This window comes from Ornithorhynchus anatinus, chromosome 12, assembly GCF_004115215.2.
Source record: "Ornithorhynchus anatinus isolate Pmale09 chromosome 12, mOrnAna1.pri.v4, whole genome shotgun sequence".
NCBI classification, from domain to species: domain Eukaryota; kingdom Metazoa; phylum Chordata; class Mammalia; order Monotremata; family Ornithorhynchidae; genus Ornithorhynchus; species Ornithorhynchus anatinus.
This window is the reverse complement of record NC_041739.1, coordinates 16,264,780-16,285,309: the sequence shown is the minus strand read 5'-3', so window position 1 is coordinate 16,285,309 and position 20,530 is coordinate 16,264,780. Positions and strand designations below refer to the sequence as shown.

At 38.7% G+C, this 20,530-nt stretch overlaps 1 protein-coding gene across 12 annotated transcripts in view; it reads left to right on the top strand.

Annotated features, from left to right (window-relative positions):
- RAPGEF2 (Rap guanine nucleotide exchange factor 2) overlaps positions 1–20,530 on the top strand; it is a 141,707-nt gene that overhangs the window by 97,625 nt on the left and 23,552 nt on the right. For all 12 annotated transcript variants that reach the window (XM_029076564.2, XM_016228569.3, XM_016228571.3 and 9 more), the window contains 6 exons: positions 5,265–5,396; positions 11,690–11,867; positions 16,655–16,791; positions 17,347–17,505; positions 19,612–19,764; positions 20,128–20,292. In XM_029076564.2, the coding sequence (XP_028932397.1) occupies positions 5,265–5,396; positions 11,690–11,867; positions 16,655–16,791; positions 17,347–17,505; positions 19,612–19,764; positions 20,128–20,292 (924 nt within the window). The remainder of the gene's footprint in view (positions 1–5,264; positions 5,397–11,689; positions 11,868–16,654; positions 16,792–17,346; positions 17,506–19,611; positions 19,765–20,127; positions 20,293–20,530) is intronic.

Below are 20,530 nucleotides of genomic sequence, written 5' to 3'. Positions count from 1 at the left end.
ATGTACAAACTCCAAATAGCCCTGTTAAATTAGTGGTACCCATGTACAGGCTCCTTCATATAATATCCCTCCGTTGGTTCAGTGGAGAGTGCATGGTTCCTGGAAACAAGAATCCTGGGTCCTAATAAGGAGAGGGCTGTCTACCTTCTCTATGACAGGGAGACTTGTGTCAATCAAATAGGACAGATCTCATTCTCTCCCTACCTCTCTTGCCTGGATGAGAGGACCAAGTAATAAAAGTAATTTCCTATAAATGGGACAGTTAACTAGTTCTAAAAAAACAAACACCCTGCCACTATTTTCATGGAAATATGTTTGGTCAGTTCTTGTGTTATGCTTGCTTTGTGAATTTAAGTAATAGTTTTGGCCCATTCTCCCCTTATGTTTGTTTTGAGAATTTAAGTACTGTTTGTAATTCGTAAATGATTCATCTATTTGCATAATAGCAGTATATAATTGCCGTGATTCACAGCATTGTATTTTTTAAGGCAGTAGATTGCTTTTATTTGTTTCAGTAAAGGTTTGAGAATAATATACTTATATAACTTGCTTTCAAAGTAAATTCCAGAGTTTTTAGTTCTTAAAAGAAAAAAAACATTTTAAATGAAACTGAGGAAGTGTTACATTAGCCTTAATTTTATACACAAGTACATTTTTGTAGCAAAGTGAGCACTTAAATTTTGTCATCCACATCAAAGAACAGGTCTGGCAGTAGTATTTTTCATTTGTAAACCTTTTATTGAATTTGTTTTTATTTATTTTCAATAATGCTTCCTACTCAGTGGCATTAAGTTTTCATAAAATTTATTTGGATAAGGTGGTGCAGAAATTGATTAAAAAAAAACAACTGCATTATATCATGAGTTGAAACCAGTTTTGAGATCTGGTAACAGTAAATGGTTATTCATTCATTCAAACCCTTTAGAGGTGAAGGTTTACTATCTGTATCTAGTCATTTGTTGTATTATATATTAATGTTAAATTCCACACTGTACTCGCTGTATCGGTCTGTCTGCATCATGTGTGTAGAAAATCCAATAGAAATTAGATTATTATTCTGTAATTACATCTTTTGATTGCTGCCTTTAAAATTCCTGAAGGTAGATCAATGCTTATGGTTCCTTTGCTTAGTGACAAATTAAACTGAAGTGAGCTAACAAGATCTATATACCTCATCTCTAGGCAATTGTTTATTTTAATTTCTGGTCATTCCTTCTTTATTGCTTTCTGTTGTTTAAACATCTACATGTATTTTTACACATATTAAACATTGAAATGCCTCCTTCTATATAATTACAAGAAGTCTCCTTTATATAATTTTTTATTCATATTTCGACCACCTAGCAGTATATTTGATTTCTGTGGTATGATATACAGATGCTACTTTTGGTATGGGTCCAAAACTCTTGCATTTTCATAAGCATTTGTAACAGTTTTGACAGTTTGGTCTAGATACTGAGCCCAAAGAGGAGGTCATTACTGTTATCACCATTTTTGTGATAAGAAAACAGAGGCTAAGTGACCCGTATTGGCACCATCTACACTTCTCTCCCCAAATACCAAGCCTCCATCTGCAGTTGTTCTGGTAGTGTAGCCATAGAGTTTATTTCCTCCTTCCTTGCAGTAAACTTGACTCTCCGCCCTCGAGTCTCTCCCATGTCACTGCTGCCCAGCACAGGGGAATTGTGACTTGTAGCAGATTGCACTCTCTAGCCACTGCCCAAGCTAGGAACGGAATGGACAGGTCTCTGCTTGACTCTCCTTCCCGTAGTGGAGACTGGTAGAGTACTGGAAACTCTCCAGGGGGGACCCTGAGAGGGGCTGTTTCCCCTAGTAGACTTTAAGTTCCTTATGCGGGCATCATGTGTACCAACACTATTGGATTGTACTTTCCCAAGCACTTAATACAGTGCTCTGCATACAGTAAGCACTCAATAAATACCAGTGATTGATGATAAAGTAGAATTCTTGCTCGGATTTTCAGAGGAATAGAGAGCAGTAAATTAATCCAAACATTTATCTTATCCTGCCTTGATTACAGCATCCACCTCCTTGCTGATATCCATGCCTCTTGTCTCTCCCTACTCCAATCCATGCTTCACTCTGCTGCCCAGATAATTTTTTTACAAAAACTTAAAGGCCATGTTTTCCCACTTCTGTCCACCCACTGTCCTGGAATGCCCTCCCTCCTCACCTCCACCAAACTAACTCTCTTCCCTTCTTCAAAGCCCTACTGAGAGCTCACCTCCTCCAAGACGCCTTCCCAGACTGAGTTTCCCCTTTTCCCTCTGCTCCCTCTGCTGCCTGTCTGTCCCCCCTTTCACCTCGCCTCTCAGCTAAGCCCCTTTTCCCCCTTTCCCTCTGCTCCTCCCCCTCTCTCTTCCCCTCCCCTCAGCACCGTGCTTATCTGTATATATTTTTATTACCCTATTTATTTTGTTAATGAGGTATACATCCCCTTGATTCCATTTATTGCGATTAAGTTGTCTTGTTTTTGTCCGTCTGTCTCCCCGGATTAGACTGTAAACCTTGTTGATTGGCAGGGATTGTCTCTGTTGCCAAATTGTACATTCCAAGCGCTTAGTACAATGCTTTGCACATTGTAAGCAAGAAGCAGCGTGGCTCAGTGGAAAGAGCACGGGCTTTGGAGTCAGAGGTCATGAGTTCAAATCCCAGCTCTGCCACTTGTCAGCTGTGTGACTGTGGGCAAGTCACTTAACTTCTCTGTGCCTCAGTTACCTCATCTGTAAAATGGGGATGAAGACTGTGAGCCCCACGTGGGACAACCTGATTCCCCTGTGTCTACCCCAGCGCTTAGAACAGTGCTCGGCACATAGTAAGTGCTTAACAAATACCAACATTATTATTATTATTAATAAATACTATTGAATGAATGGTTGACCATCCATCTTTGTAAAATCAAACGAACTCCTTACCTTAGGCTTTAAAGCACTCAATCACCTTGCCCCCTCCTACCTTCCATCTCTGATTTCCTACTACAACCCAGCCTGCACACTTAGCTCTTCTAATGCCAACTTACTTTATCAAAAATGATACGTGAATACATTCGTGAACTTTATCAGTGATTTTTCAAGGAGGAAGTCCATAATTATAAAACCTTGAGGATGCAAATTTTATTAATACGATTTTGTTTTATTGACTGAAAATGTTCCTAACATTTTGCAATGAAATGGGTTGCTCATGAGTTTCTCAACAGAAAACAAGCAACTATTGCTTTCCTTATTCATTCAACTTTAAAATAGTTAAAATAGATTTACCTTCTTTCTGAAGTAGTTGGGATATCTGCTATAACAGTCTGAGATTACCAGAATGATTACCAACAAGATTACCAAATTTAAAGTGACTGAAATAAAGAGCTGCAGAGTCTTCTGGTCTAGTCTCTCATTCATTCATTCATTCATTCATTCAATAGTATTTATTGAGTGCTTACTATGTACAGAGCACTGTACTAAGCCCTTGGAATGTACAAATTGGCAACAGATACAGTCCCTGCCCATTGATGGGTTTACAGTCTAATCGGGGGAGACAGACAAAAACAATAGCAATAAATAGAATCAAGGTGATGTACATCTCATTAACAAAATAAATTGGGTAATAAAAAATATATACAATTGAGCAGACTTTACACTTGTGATGAGTTCTGAGAAAAGCACAGGAATAGCTCAGGAGCAGGAACAAGGGTCAGGGTTCCCGGGGGTGGTGGGAGGAAGGTGAGAAGAGGGGAGAACAAGGTTCTTGAGCAAGAATTGGGGTCCTCGGGGGGCAGTGATGGTAACCAGTCCCTCTGTTAAAACCTCCAATGTTGAAAATGAAACTGTTTTGGAAGGCTTTGTATGTATAACTGCCTTTTAGCTTTTAGTTTAGGTTTCTTTTTTATTTGCTATTTTAACTTGAATTTACCTTAGTTCAGCCTATATTTCTTGTCCTTATATTGAAGAATAAGTATAAGTTCACCAAAACCTAAAAAGTGTGATTCCTGATCGACTACTTCAGTTATGAAGTCCTACTATCTGTATACGATTTATTGCCCCCAAATTACTAAAGCATAGTAAAAAAAATTTAAATCCCATGCCCTCAATGCTAGTATATTCCAAATTAGATCTTGAAAAGGTAAACAGTACTTTCATTTTCATGGACACTTTAAGCCTCACATGATTACTTTTTAAGAAGACACCTCTCTTTTGCTGATACGGTGAGTGCTTTATAGATTTTTTTTTTCAAAATGAAATACAGTTGTATTCTTATTCTTACCAGGCAGGCTTCCAGCCTAGATTTCTTTTGGATAGAAATGGGTTTTCTTCACTTTTGAGAATTTGTTTAGCATTTCTTTATGTTACCCAATCATCAAACATATTTTTCCAGATGTTTTTCCTTTGGTTTTAGATTAGATAATGGTTGAAGCTTAAGAACATTTTGATAAAAACATGGAATGAAGACATTATTGATATTAAAAGACAAACAGCCTTCCAAATACATTGTCTGCCAGAACTTTAAGTCTGTGTTGTGGCTATGATTTATTGGTGAAATTAGAAAACATTATTCTGACAATACATTAAACATATTTTTCTAGATTTGTTGCTAAATATTTTTTGGATTTGAAACTCTTTCTGAGGTGGATTTGAGTACTGTAAAAGTTAGTTATACTGTTAAAGTGTCTGGTATAAAGTAAAAATAGTTTGGCAGTTCTGCATTGCATTTGATTCTTTTCTGAAGAGGGAAAAATCAGGTTTCTGAAATTGTGAGTAAAGTTATTTTGTATTCAGGTTTGCCATTATGCTATAGGTTCCATATCTTTGAGTTCAACATGATGAAAACACTCATTTGGAATACAGTTTGGTACAGTAATAACATTAACCACATGCATACTATGTGTACTGAATCTCTTCCTTCTAAAACTCCTGGGTACTTCAAAGTCAAAATTAACTGCCAGTATCAACTAATGCTAAAAGCCTGATTTAAAAGCTAAAGACTGATTTAAAAGCAGAATTGAAAATCTGCTAGGTTCATTAGATTTCGTGAAATTAGGTACTTTTTATCTTTTAAGCGTAGTCATTTATGTTTTTATTTTTGTTCAACTTGGAACAAAGTTTGAGGCTGGTGAATATTTAAAGTAGTAAACTTTATCACAGACTTCCGTATTAATAATTTTTGGCATTTCTATGGTGTATGGAAATGGTAAACAATTTGTTGATTTGAGTCCTTGATTCAAATTGTAATGCTGCTTTTTCTTGTTTCCTTTAAAGCTTCCTGCAGATTTTACAAAACTGCACCTTACAGACAGCCTCCACCCACAGGTGACCCACGTTTCTTCTAGTCATTCAGGATGTAGCATCACCAGTGATTCTGGAAGCAGTAGCCTCTCAGATATCTACCAGGTAAGAGAACATTTCCTTGCATATTTTCTTTAGTTTCATAGTTCAAAAAATACAACTCATGGAAACATTTTAACACAGCTAGTATTTAGTTTGAATATGGATTATACAAACAGGTTATTGATTCCATTGTTAATTGTTTTTGATCCATATTAACCTCCATGGAGTGACATAATATACCAAATTTTAGAGAAAAAAATTGTTCACTTTGAAAATGAAGCACTCTAACTGTTGACTTATGATAAAGAACAAACTGTTGTAACGATTATTTTTCATCTAATGGGTGTTGAATCCGTCTTCTCTATTTTTTTTAACCTAATGGGAGAAATATTTGATTTTTGCTTGGAATGCCAGAATCAGTTGGCAGTGGCCTGAATAGAATCAACCCACAGTTCTCTTGGCTCTTTTCCCTTTTATTTTTAATGTGTTTTGTCACTTGGATAGTTTTCCCATCAAAGATGGAACAGAAATTTAGAATTTTTTTAAAAATTTAGTGTATTTTCTTTAAAGTCTCTTGAACAGAAGGGTTCTATCAGAACCCTTTTTGAAGAAAATTGGGTATCACACAAATGCTGTTTCCTTTCACTGTGTAAGAAATGATTAGAAGAGTGAGTGCCAAAGGAGTTAATCTGGCTGTGCGCCTTCAAAGTTCAAAGAAGGAAAAAGGGGACTGGAATTGAAAAGATAACTAAAATTAATATCTTCTTCCTGCTGCTTTCAAATTACGCATTTTCAGGACACACATTCTAAGGACTATATTAGCTGTTTTGGGTCACTTTTTGAAAACACTTAGAACCACTGAGTTGTTAATTACAGTACTAAGAACCTTGAGGGTTGTGATTTAATATAGAAAACTGTATCCTGACATATAAAGCACTGCAATGAAATACCATCCAAAGCCTTTGCATAGTAGACACAGTTGCAGTTAAGAAAAATGGGTAAAAGCCATGGTATAAGCAGGATTCTGTTGGAACTTGTGTACCAATTAAATCCAAGTGAGTTGGCATCAGAAAACAGATTTTTCTGTTTTAAGAGGGTTTGCCTAAGTGTCACATTTGGGTAATTTGCAGATGTGGTAGAAATGCTTTCTGATTATTCATTCATTCAATCGTTTGTATTGAGCACTTATTGTGTGCAGAGCACTGTACTAAGATCAACATTTAACATCTTAAACAGTTTAAACTGCATTTCTTTGAGTCTTAGTTGTAAATGTAGAGAAATTGGCAACCTTTTTTTCAGTAATTACATATTAGTTACTAAAGCAAATGGAAATTGAGCATTGTAATATGCTTTTTACTTTTTAACATTACAGGCTATGTAGAAAAGATTTGGTCCTGTGCTCAATTTGTTTTAACAGTATTGAATTGTGCCACAGCATGTTTCACCACATATTTGGCTAAGGAGTTAGGTAGCACTTTTCCCAAACCCAGTTGAATACATTATGACAAAGTGTTGGAAGTTTATATGTATGCATACCGTGTGAAGCTTTCCTTAGCACGGGATTTTGGAAGTGCATGACCTATGATATAGGAGAACTGGATATATGTAGAATTCATGTCCCTTATAAGCCAGTAAACTAAGGAACAAGAAATAATGCTTAAGGTCAAAGTAACTACAGGACAGATTAGAATTTGTTCTCTCAATTGCCTTTTGATCCCGTTGAGGCTAAATATTCAGGAAAGGTTTTTGGTTTTTGACCACCTTTCTCTAGGTGTCTTGGGCTTCAGAGAGGAGACTGGGTTCTGTTTCTGACCTTGGGTGAGATTGGACCCACATCTGGGACTCAGGACAAAAAGAGCTAGGAAGAGTGTCCTGCTTTGAGACCAGGGCCAGAGTCAGTTTTGGGGGACAACAAGATGCCAGGGCATCAGTTGGAAAGGGCTGCCATGTCCAGGCGTTCTCATTCTCACAAATGGCAGAACTCTGCCCTCGCTCCACCACAGCTGTGCTGGGCCATTGGATGAGCCGGAATTTGCAGCCTGGGATGGGCTGTGGATTAGACCCCTAAAAGAGAGGAACTATCACCCACAGCAGGAATTCTGCCCTTTAAAAAGTCCCCTTCCTGGATAAAGGTTGGAGAGGAGTTGTTCTTAGGAAACAGTTCATCCTGGCTTTGATCTTAGGGTCGCAGGTGGCTGATGAATAGAACTTCTGGGGTTAGTAGTTGGCTCTGCACTTTGAACATCTACTTTACTCTTTCCCAGACACCCTGCCTGTTTTCCTAACTGCTAGCAGTAATCCTGCTAATATTGAAGGGGTCCAGGGATCCCTTCTTAAAGCCCTGCTTTTGAAGTAGGACACACACTTCCCTTCCATCTTGGGGATAAGGAGGCAGGAGCCCATGTGGGCAGGCACTGTCTCCATTTGTTGCTGATTTATGCTTTCCAAGAGCTTAGTACAATGCTCTGCACACAGTAAGTGCTCAATAAATATGATTGAATGAATTGAATTAAATGAATGAATAAATGAGGGTACTGGAGAGGTGAGGGGATCCTAATTCTGAGTAGCAGCATGGCTTCTTGGAAAGAGCATGGGCTTGGGAGTCAGAGGCTGTGGGTTCTAATCCCAGCTCCACCACTTCTCAGCTGTGTGACTTCAGGTAAGTCACTTAATCTCTCTGTGCCTCAGTTACCTCGTGTGAAAAATGAGGATTAACACTGTGAGCCCCCTGCGGGACTGCCTGATTACCTTGTATCTACCCCAGCGCTTAAAACAGTGCTTGGCACATAGTAAGCACTTAACAAATACCATCATCATTATTATGGTCCACCACCTTAGGCAGCATAGCCAGAGGACCAAGCCTGCCCACCCTTCACCTCTCTGCAGCATCATGAAGGAAGTTGGGTTTCAATCGTAGAATGTATTCCCATTTTGAGCTCTGGAAAGCATCCCAATTCCACCATAATATATTTCAAAACAATAAGGTAATTCTCCAGACAGCCAAGCAGAAAGATTTTATAGCAGTATCGAAGAGTATGACTCCGTCGAAGATCAGTTTGTACAAACTCTGTCTAGTGAAGAATGCCTCGTTGGCAAGTCCTGTTGAGAACTGAGATGTGACTAAAGTATGACCTTCCGACTATCCTGTTGGTTTTAGCAGTTTGGCCTAGTGGAACGAGCACAGGACTGAAGACTTGACATCTAATCCCACCCCTGTTGCTTGCCTGTGTGTGATGTTGGGCAAGTCACTTCTTCCCTCAGTTTCCTCATCTGTAAAATAGGGATTAAATACCTCTTCTCACTCCTCCATGAACTACGAGTCCCATGTTTGTTATTCATTCATTCATTCAATAGTATTTATTGAGCGCTTACTATGTGCAGAGCACTGTACTAAGCGCTTGGAATGTACAAATCGGTAACAGATAGAGACAGTCCCTGCCCTTTGATGGGCTTACAGTCTAATCGGGGGAGACAGACAAAAACAATAGCAATAAATAGAATCAAGGGGATGAACGTCTCATTAAAACAATAGCAAATAAATAGAATCAAGGTGATGTACATCTCATTAACAAAATAAATAGGGTAATGAAGATATATACAGTTGAGCGGACGAGTACAGTGCTGAGGGGAGGGGAAGGGAGAGGGAGAGGAGCAGAGGGAAAGTGGGGAAAGGAGGGCTTAGCTGAGGGGAGGGGAAGGGGGCAGTAGAGGGGGAGCAGAGGGAGCAGAGGGAAAAGGAGGAGTTCAGTCTGGGAAGGCCTCTTGGAGGAGGTGAGCTCTAAGTAGGGTTTTGAAAGGGGGAAGAGAATTAGTTTGGCGGAGGTGAGGGGAGGGCATTCCAGGACCACGGGAGGATGTGGCCCAGGGGTTGACGGCGGGATAGGTGAGAACAGGAGATGTTGAGGAGGTGGGCGGCAGAGGAGTGAAGCGTACAGGGTGGGCAGTAGAAAGGGAGAAGGGAGGAGAGGTAGGGGGGGCAAGGTGATGGAGAGCCTTGAAGCCTAGAGTGAGAAGTTTTTGTTTCATGAGAGGTTCTTGCAAACACAGTGGACAGAAAAAAATAAGTCACATAGTTGAGCAGGGTCTGTGTTTTCAAAATTAGTGTTTAAATAATGAGTTATGGAGGAAAAAACTTCAGCTTGAGTTACTCAACTTACTCCAGTGGGCATGTCAATCATGTCTGTATTTGAGAATCAGAAGATTAGTTGACCTTCGTAGAATGAAGGTCCCTGTTCAAGGTTAGAAAATCTTGTTAGACAGAGCAATAATTCTGCTAATAGGTTATGCAAAACAACTAATTCAGACAAGTTATTCAATTGTACAGTGGATTAAATCTCCATTTTCAGAAAAATTCCAGTATCTTAGTGCTGTTGCTTATCATGAAGAATTATATTATTGTGAGGGCAGGGTTCCCCCCCACCAAAAAAAACCACCCCAAAATATTCCACTATAATATAAATACCCTTCTGAGAAATTGAATTTTTTATAACTAGTTTCAAACATCAATTCCCTTCCCAGAAATGGAAAAGAGCAGTGAAATAGCCCATCATCAGTTTGTAAATATAACCTGATGTGTGATCATCAAAGTTCAGAGGAAGGCAGGGTGTAAATGCCATCTTAGACAAGCATTAGCAGATCGCCACCTTTAAAGGATCCAAAACTAGGGTGACGAAACAGCAAAAGGTGACCTAGTTTTTCTTATCACTCATCTGACTTACTACTGTAACTTGTTCTTATGGTTTATCTGCCCTGAACAATTTGATGGCAGCTCCCCATAGTCTGAGTTTTAAAGATTAGGTATGTGACATAACCTGACTTTAGAAGTCCAGGATATTAAATTTAGTAGCAGAAATAGCGTGTGTCTGTCTCGGTTTAAAATTGGATTTCCTAGACTTTACCGTTAAACCTCTTGTAGCCATGAGGGAATATTAAACACTGTGTGTTATCAAGTAGTAGTAATGACATAGTGCTTATACTGTGCTAAAGCACTCGAAAAAACTCATGTCAAACGAATTAGACACAGCCCCTTTTCCAGGGTCAGGGGCTGAGAGCAGGGATAGGAGCGCTTTCCGAGTACTGAGTTCAGTACAGTGCTCTACGCACAGTAAATGGTCAATAAATACAATCAGTGGTATTTACTGTATGTTTACTCTGTGCAAAACACTGTACTAAGCTCTTGGGAGAGTTGATAGTCACATTCCCTGTCCACAAGGAATTTTACAGTCTAAAAATGTTAAACCATTAGCTAAATATAGTTATTGAAGGGAGAAGTGCTTACCTTCTTCATGATTCCAGGCATCCTCTGCAGTGTTGGGAAAGTTTGGGAGTTGTCTAGGCATGGGAATCATGTCCTGTGGTGCTCAGTGGGTTTGAGCTAGTACCCATCCCTGCCCCTGCAAAAAAATGGACCCTGAACTCTCTTCGTAATGTATTATATTTGCCAATCTGATTTTGATCAAATACAGTTTTCAAAATTTGGATCATTTGAATTAGCCCATAAATTCATTTCAACCATTGAGGTTTTTAAATAAACTATTTCACAGATAGTGAATTGGTCAAGCACCCAATTCTAAAACTTGATTTGATGTTAGGTAAACTTGAACCATCATCTTTTTAAGGAAATGCAACAACAATTGAGAATTAATAATAATAATAATAATAATGTTGGTATTTGTTAAGCGCTTACTATGTGCCGAGCACTGTTCTAAGCGCTGGGGTAGTCACAGGGGAGTCAGGTTGTCCCACGTGGGGCTCACAGTCTTAATCCCCATTTTACAGATGAGGTAACTGAGGCACAGAGAACTTAAGTGACTTGCCCAAAGTCACACAGCTGACAAGTGGCCAATTATGCCCTAGACTGTCATTTACCAATCTCGTTCTGAAGTTTCCAAGTTAGTTTCAGAACAAGAAACAAGATTTCTTTCTCTTTCTGAAAAAATATAAACTTCTATAGCTGTTTATTCTAAGGGTTTCTAAGAAAAGTATTCTTTTCCTGTTGGGTGGGATTTGCATTCCAGCTCTTTTGTATAATTCTTATATTTTAAAAATTAAAAATACTAATATCTTTCTCCCAAAGTCTTCAACCAAAATAATTTTATACACAGGTCAGAGGTGGATGCCTATAAATTTGGATTAATTCAGTTACGATGTACAAAACAATTTGTTTGAAGGTAGCTATTTAAATTCTGTTTAAGAAGTCCCTGTTCCAATAGGTATAGAAATCCCTATTTAATAAGTTTATGCAAAGTGAAAACAAAATATAGCATTAAACTGAAACTTGGGTCTTTTAAAATGTACATATAACCTTTTGGGCACAAATATGTCTTTTGTTCTGAAATATTTCCCTCCATTTTCAGGCCACAGAGAGTGAGGCTGGTGATATGGACCTGAGCGGATTGCCCGAAACTGCAGTGGACTCGGAAGATGATGATGATGAAGAGGATATTGAGCGGGCATCAGATCCTCTGATGAGCAGGGACATTGTCAGAGATTGTTTGGAGAAGGACCCCATTGACAGAACGGATGATGACATTGGTAAGTTGGTTTAAGGAAAATAATGATGATATTTGTTAAGCGCTTATTGTGGGTCAGGCACTGTTATAAAGGAAGGAAACGTGGCCTAATGGAACGAGCACTGAGCTAGGAGTCAGGAGACTTGTATTTAATAATTGTGGTATTCGTTAAGCACTTACAATATGCGAAGCACTGTATTAAGCACTGGAGGTAATACGAGATGATCAGTTGAACACAGTCCTTGGTCCACAAGGGTCATGATCTAAATAGGAGGGAAAGCAGGAATTGAATCCCATTTTATAGAGGAGGAAGTAGGCACAAAGAAGTTAAGTGACTTGCCCAAGTCACAGCAGGCAGGTAGCCGAACTGGGATCAGAACCTAAATCCTCTGACTCCCAGGCCTGTGTGCTCTCTACTAGGCCAAACTACTTCCCATCCATTTGTCTCAACCATTAGCGTGTAAGCTCCTTGTAGGCCGAGAATGTCACATGGTGACTTTTTTTCCTTCCCAAGCACCTAGTACAGTGCGCTGCACCCAAGTGTGCTCAGTAAATGGCACTAAGAAACACCATGGCCTAGTGGAAAAAGCGTGGGCCTGGGTTCTAATCCCATCACTCAGTAAACCTTAAACAAATTATTTAACTTCTCTATGGTTCAGTTTCCTTATTAGTAGAATTGGGATTCAGTCCCTGTTTTTCCTCCTACGTAGACTGTGAGCTGCATGTGGACCAAGGACTGTGTCCAACCTGACTATCTTCTATTACTGAGAAGCAGCGTGGCTCAGTGGAAAGAGCCCGGACTTGGGAGTCAGAGGTCATGGGTTCAAATCCCAGCTTTGCCACTTGTCATCTGTGTGACTGTGGGCAAGTCACTTAACTTCCCTGTGCCTCAGTTACCTCATCTGCAGAATGGGGATGAAGACTGAGCCTCACGTGGGACAACCTGATTACCCTGTATCTACCCCAGCACTTAGGACAGTGCTTTGCACATAGTAAGTGCTTAACAAATACCAACATTATTACCCCCAGTGCTTAGTAGAGTGCTTGGCATATGGTAAATGTTTAATGAATAACACAGTGATTAAATTACCCCGGCACATAAAATGGCAGAAATGTGAATACCACAGTGATTAAATTACCCCAGCACTTAATAAAATGGCAGAAATATTTTTTATTACTTCTATTACTGCCCTGCTGTGTGGCCATAAGGCTTCTTTGAGGTTCGCTTTCCACATCTGTAAAATGAGGTTGTTAATTACCTGCTCTTCCCACCTCTAAGGTCTGTTTCCAGGTAGATCATCTTGGTCCACCTAGTTCAGTGCTTTGGCACATAGTAAACACTTAACAAGTGGTATTATCAGTCAGTTAATGTGTGCAGAGCACTGTACTAAGTGCTTAGGAAAGTGCAGTGGAGCAGAGAAGCAGTGTGGCTCAGTGGAAAGAGCCCGGGGTTGGGAGTCAGAGGTCATGGGTTTGAATTCAGGTTCTGCCACTTGTCAGCTGTGTGACTATGGGCAAGTCACTTCACTTCTCTGTTCCTCAGTTACCTCATCTGTAAAATGGGGATCAACTGTGAGCCTCATGTGGGACAACCTGATTACCCTGTATCTACCCCAGCGCTTAGAACAGTACTCTGCACATAGTAGGTGCTTAATAAATACCAACATTATTGTTATTATTATTAATAAAGAGACATAATCCCTACCTTTAAGGATTTTACAGTCTAGCAGGGGAGGCAGATGTTAAAATAAATTACAGGAAGAGGAAACAACAGAGGATAAGAATATGTACTTAGGTGCCATGGGAGTGTTCTAGGGATAGCGATTGAAGTTCATAGGTTGATGCAAAAGGGAGGGGAAAAAAGGTGGGTTCTAATCCTGACTCTGCCACTTATCAGCTGTGTGATTTAGGGCAAGTCACTTAACCTCTCTGGGCCTCAGTTACCTCATCTGTAAAATGGGGATTAAAACTGTGAGCCCCATGTGGGACAGCCTGATTACCTTGATTCTACCCCAGCACTTAGAACAGTGCTTGTCATATAGTAAGCACTTAACAAATACCATTATTATTATTAATAATGCATTTCATTTTAAAAAGTGAGCTTGACTGCAGTTTTCAATAGTATTTTTCAATTGTAATTCTATGTCCAAAATCTGATTAGGTAGTTAATAAAAATATGATCTTTTAAATATCAATGAAGTTATAATACAGTGAAGTTATGTTCTTTGAAAATGTGGATTGTATCTCGTCTATCTCGCCGCCAACCTCGTGCCCTCCCTCCCTCCCTCCTCAAATCTGACACACAAGTGACTCTGTCCCCCATCAAAGTTTTATTGAAGGCACATCTCCTCCAAGAGGCCTTCCCTGACTTAGCCCTCCTTTCCTCTTCTCCCACTCCCCTCTGCTTCGCCCTGACTTGCTCCCTTTATTCATTCCCTCTCCCAGGCCCACAGCACTTATGTACATATCTGTAATTTATATTAATGTCTCTCTCTCCCCCTCTAGACTGTAAACTCGTTGTGGACAGGGTATGTGTCTGTTTGTTGTTATATTGTACTCTCCCAGCACTTAGTAAACTGCTCTGCTCACAGAAAGCACTCAATTAATGCGATTGAATGATTATTGTGGATGTCTGTATTGTGGCACACATTTTCCCAACATAGCAAATTAGGATCTGTTCCGGAACTACTGGAAAAATAATGTTAAATTCCTTTATATGCTCAATACTGTAATAGTAGACATAGCAGCAGCATTGATTGAGCTCCCATTTGGTGTGATGACTGTCCTAGGCACTTGAAAGGTCAGAATAACTGTTTTCCCTGCCCACAAAGTGGTTACACACCAAAAGGAAGACAAACAGCTAATATTTATTTTGATGTATGGCATCACAGAGTTTAATGCGGGAGGGGTTAGTGATCCCATCATTGGGCAGGGATTGTCTCTATCTGTTGCCGAATTGTACATTCCAAGCGCTTAATACAGTGCTCTGCACATAGTAAGCTCTCAATAAATACTATTGAATGAATGAAGTTTTCAGTAGGTTGTAGAAGAACTTGTTCTGTGCACCTTTAAATTGCTTCATTTGGGTCTTCTTCAGTTCTGTTGGCAAATTAATCTTACCCTGTGAGCCCCATGTAGTACAGGGACTTGTCCAACCTCATTACCTTGTAGCTCTGTCCCAGTGCTTAGTACAGTGCTTGGCCCTTTTATTATTATTTACTGTGCTTAAGAAATGCCCAGAAAGCCAGGCCTGGGAGTCAGAGGATCTGGGTTCTAATCCTGGCTCTGCCACTTGTCTGCTGTGTGACCTTGGGCAAGTCACTTAACTTCTCTGTGTTTTACCTCAGCTGTAAAATGGAGTTCAAGACTGTGATCCCCATGTAGGACAGGGATTGTGTCCAGCCTAATTACCTTGTATCTTCCCCAGTGCTTGACATATAGTAAAGGCTTAACTACCACAATTTTTATAATTTTGATTAGCGGGGGATGAGGTGGCCTCCCCAGTTCAACATCTTCTGTGGTTATCAGCTCAGAGATCTATTCAGTGCCTGAAGACCTGACAAACAGGGGCTGAAGTGTCCTCAATAATCCTTTCATAATCCCTAATTGGGTGTGGGGAGGGAGTTAGCTGTGGTGCTTGATTACAGAGTAAGGTATCACACACTTCAGTTCATGGTTGAAACCTGGGCTATGCCTCAACAGTCAGTTCTTTCTTCAACACATGTTCATTTTCAGTAAATGTTGGCTACAGTGCTGTCGAATAATTAGATAGTGAGCATCGATCTGGGTGTCCCCTCACAGCAGGAAATTCCAATAGCTGTCCCAATCTTTCCTGATGCAGTTTTACCTATTTCTGCCATCATTAAGGAGTTACAATCCTAAATACTGTTATATATGTGTTAAAATAGGAATTGTCTGTACCAACCTTATTTTACTGTACTCTCCCAAACATTTAGCACAGAGTACATTTAGTAAGGATAGAAGCAGCGTGGCTCAGTGGAAAGAACCCGGGCTTGGGAGTCAGAGGTCGTGGGTTCTAATCCCGGCTCCGCCGCTTGCCAGCTGTGTGACTTTAGGCAAGTCACTTCACTTCTCTGTGCCGCAGTTACCTCATCTGTAAAATGGGGATTAAGACTGTGAGCCCCACGTGGGACAACCTGATCACCTTGTATCCCTCCAGCGCTTAGAACGGTGCTCGGCACATAGTAAGCGCTTAACAAATACCAACAAAATAATAAGTACTAGTGATCAATTTTTATGCAACATAAAGCGCCAAGGAAAAAGAGCCAAGTTCATTTGGTCTTTTGTCAAAAGTCTTATTTAAGCAGCTTTTTGTCATGCCTCTGAAATCTTCCAAGTTACGGAGCCCAAAACTAGATTCAGGATTCCTGTTAAGGATCTGATAATATACAGTAATGAAGGTTTTCTGCATATTCACATGGGTAATCTAATTTATGGAAAAAATTAAAATCCCAAACAAATCACATGCCATCTAAAGAGACTCCCTGTATGGTTTTAGTGGAACTACTGTAGTAGAATACATAAATCCCTTAAGTACATTTTAGTTGTCTGGGATTCTGTGCTAGATTACTCTATAATTTTTTTTCCACACAAAAATACTGTCACAGAGTTACAACCACCAGCAGTGCAGCAGCCTTTTGGAGAAGCACTTGTTTTAATATACAGAAGGGATTTTTCAGTAGTTTGAGAGAGAAAACCCATAGGCATTATTTTGAAGCACTGTCATTTTACTAAGATCTGTTGTTTTGACACTTGTAAATCACCGGGTATTTGTATTTCTCCTTTCAGAACAACTCTTGGAATTTATGCATCAATTGCCTGCTTTTGCCAACATGACAATGTCAGTGAGAAGAGAACTCTGTGCTGTGATGGTGTTTGCCGTGGTGGAAAGAGCAGGAACAATAGTGCTAAATGATGGAGAAGAGGTCAGTAATATAGCTAGTTAGCAGCTACTTCAAAAATCAAACCGTCAAAGGTATTTATGGAGCACTTACTATGTGGCGACCACTACACTAAGTCCTCGGGAAAGTTCAGTGTCACAGTGTTGGTAAGTGCAGTCCGTTCCCACAAGGAGCTTTCAGAATTTAAAACATCCAACAAGAGAATCTGATTCCTTATGATTCCCTTCCTTATCTCTTCATCTTTCTTATTCCCCACTTCCTCTGGTACTCTGGAAGGAATTTATTTTCATGTTCTCAAGATTCATAGCAGTTACTTCAGTTTCACTGTTTTATTTTTTATTGTCAGTTCTTTAGAGGCACCACACTTTCTAGATATTACAGTGATAAAGTTCGGTACTTTTCAAAGCAGTGAAAATGTGTGTTTTTCCTTGGGATTATTTTTATTAAGTAGTGTTCACTTTATTTAAGAAAGAGCTAAATGATGGAATATTTGATTTCTTGTTTTAACATGTATATTTCCTTTTAGAGAAAAATGTGAAAGATTTGTGTTTTTTTCTTCATTTTGTTTTCTCTTATAAGTTGGACTCCTGGTCAGTAATTCTGAATGGCTCAGTTGAAGTGACGTATCCAGATGGAAGAACAGAAATATTATGTATGGGAAACAGTTTTGGAGTATCCCCTACTATGGACAAGGAATATATGAAAGGGGTGATGAGAACAAAAGTAGATGATTGCCAGGTATAAAACATTCGTGAAAATATATTTACAAATGCACTCTTTAAAATTTTGAAGAAATTCTTGTAAACTTTGAGCTTCTGCAGAATTTGATGTTTACATATAAAGAAGAAGGAAGTGTTTGCATAATTGCTTTTAATAATATGGCCATTTTTAAAGGCCATGACCTTTTAAGTCACCTGAAGTTGGAGATGTAAGATGAATGGAACTTATGAATACGTCAAGTGGTGTGAGTGGCATAATGGTGAGCCGTGCTCTAGAGTAATTAGTTGGGTGGAAAGAAGAGATTTCAGAACCATTGGACGTGAAGAATTTTTGGAATTAGTCTTGGGGTGAATGAATGAAAGAATTTAGACACTACCCTGTGTGGATTGTGTTCATCCTGATTTGCTTGTACATTGCCTGGCATATAGTAAGGATTAATAAGTACCTCCATTATTATTGTTGCTGTTAATATTGTTATTATTACTCTTGTTGCAAGGAATGGGAGAGAATTGGTAGGACATCAGTCAGTGTTCTTTGTGAAGAGCCCTGTACTTAGCACTTGAGAGATATGTGATACTTCATTAATCCTGTGAAATTTCAGAATTAGTAAAATAGACAACCCAAATATTTTAAGGAGAAATAGAAACATACAGAAGTAAATTTGAAATGGAGATAAACTTGGGAATAATGAACAGTTTTTTTAAAAAAAGTATTGATTCAGGGATTTGACTGTAAAAGCAAAGGAATAATGAGCCCAGGACAAAAGTCCTAAGAGCCAAGGAAACGAGAGGGGGAGAATGAGGAGGAACAGAAAGAGAAGTAGCCTATTAGGAAGTGATCAGGAAAGCCTAAAATGGAGAAAGGGATAAAGAAGACAAGAAAATAGTTGAGAAGCAGAGTGACCTCGAGGAAAGAGAACTGGTCTGGGAGTTAGAGGACCTGTGTTCTAAACTTGTATTTGCCATCTGCCTGCTGTGTGATCTTGGGCAAGACACTTTAATTCTCTGGGCCTTAGTGTCATCTGTAAAATAGAGATTAAATATCCGTTCTCCGTCCTCCTTAGAATGTGAGTCCCATCTAGAACAGGGACTGGTTCTGATCTGATTGCTTTGTATCTCCTCCAGCATCTAGTTGTTTTTTAAAATGCTGTAATTTGATTTCATTTTTGTAATGGCCAATTCATAAAGATAGTGGTTGAATGTCAAATTACAAAATTTACATCATTATGCTTACTATTAAAAGGAAGAAAAATAAAACTGAGCCATCAATAGATATATCTGGCCAGTAGCCCAGGAGAGAAAAATAACTGGATCTGGGGCAACGGAATCTATACTTTGCCATATCGCTCTATTTATAGTGAGAATCATAGAAAAATCCATGGCTATAATTAAAATGAGGTATTTTTTTTGAAAGTGTAATGCTGGAGGGTAGTCAAACAACACTAAATAATAGAGGTTTATTGTTATGTAAATTTACATGACATCCCTTTATATAACTCTTCTATTTCTAACTTGAATACATAGTAATTATTATTATTTTAAGTTTTTTAAAAAATTTCCACTTAAACTTTAAAACTTTTCTGTCCATTCAGGATAAAATGTAAATATTTTGCTCTGAAAATGATTTCTTTTTGCCTCTCAATTCAATTCACTAAACCAGAAGTCAATTTTAGAGCTGTCTTTGTCTTTATATTTATGGGATTCAGTAAGAACAAAAATTGGGTTCAGTAAGAACAAAAATTGGGTGTGAGGACATACGAAGTCTCATTTGCAGAATAATTATGGCTAGAAACTTCAGTTTTTCACTCAACTGGAGAAGAGGAAGTTTTCTGTTAAATTTCCCATTTTACGGAAAATAATTTATAGAGTCTTCAAGTTAAGGTGTTGAAGAGAACATAAATTATTTTTAGTATTAAGTTTCCAGAAAATCAGAAGTAATTTCAAATAATGAGCAAATGAAAGTGAAAGTTTGTTGGGGAAAAATTAATGAAAATCTCACCAGACTTGCTTACCCAATTTGGCATTAAAAATTTTATGAAAGATGTGGCCATCCACCTTGAACTTTAATTGAATGGTCATTTTGAAGCATCCATATCACTAATGTGTCTCTCATGATTCTTTGTAGTTTGTCTGTATAGCCCAGCAAGATTATTGCCGCATTCTCAACCAGGTGGAAAAGAACATGCAGAAAGTGGAGGAAGAGGGAGAGATAGTTATGGTGAAAGAACACAGAGAGCTTGATCGCACTGGAACAAGAAAGGGTCATATTGTTATCAAGGTAAAAAAAAAAAATCCCAAATATTCTGGTGAGTTGTATTGAGCGAAAGGTGTAGATTTTGGCATTCTCCCCATATTTTTATTAGCTATTTACCAAAAGGACCCTGCACATTTTCATCACTTTATTCTCTCTGGAAGTTGTCAGGTTTTCACACATACTTGCTTTAAATTCAAAGACTAGCATTAATTTCTTGCATTTTACAATATCCAATAAGGACTAATAGTTTTTCCCTTATAATTTGGAAGCATCATTAACCCAGTGGGTCCAATAAAGTTTCAAGCTGTTATTCAAGTTGTAGAATTCAGGTGTCATATGCAAATAGAACACTCATATATGCTAATGACAAAAGTTTATTTGTTACAGGGCACTTCAGAAAGATTAACGATGCATTTGGTGGAGGAGCATTCGGTAGTGGATCCGACGTTTATAGAAGATTTCCTATTGACCTACAGAACCTTTCTTTCCAGCCCAATGGAAGTGGGCAAGAAGTTATTGGAGTGGTTCAATGACCCTAGCCTCAGGGATAAGGTTGGAAAGTAATTCCCATATTGATATTTAGGTATCAAATAACAATTGCAAAAAAGAATAACTAAGCCATTTTATGTATTCTTTTGGTATCAGCTAGAGATAGAGAACGTTAAAAGAAAAACAAACCAACAAATGCTTTATGCATTTTGTTTGAAATCCAAAACTAAATTTCAGGGGACAATCAAATCTGAACATTTTAAAAATAAACTTACAAGTTGATACTTTTAAAATTACAAAT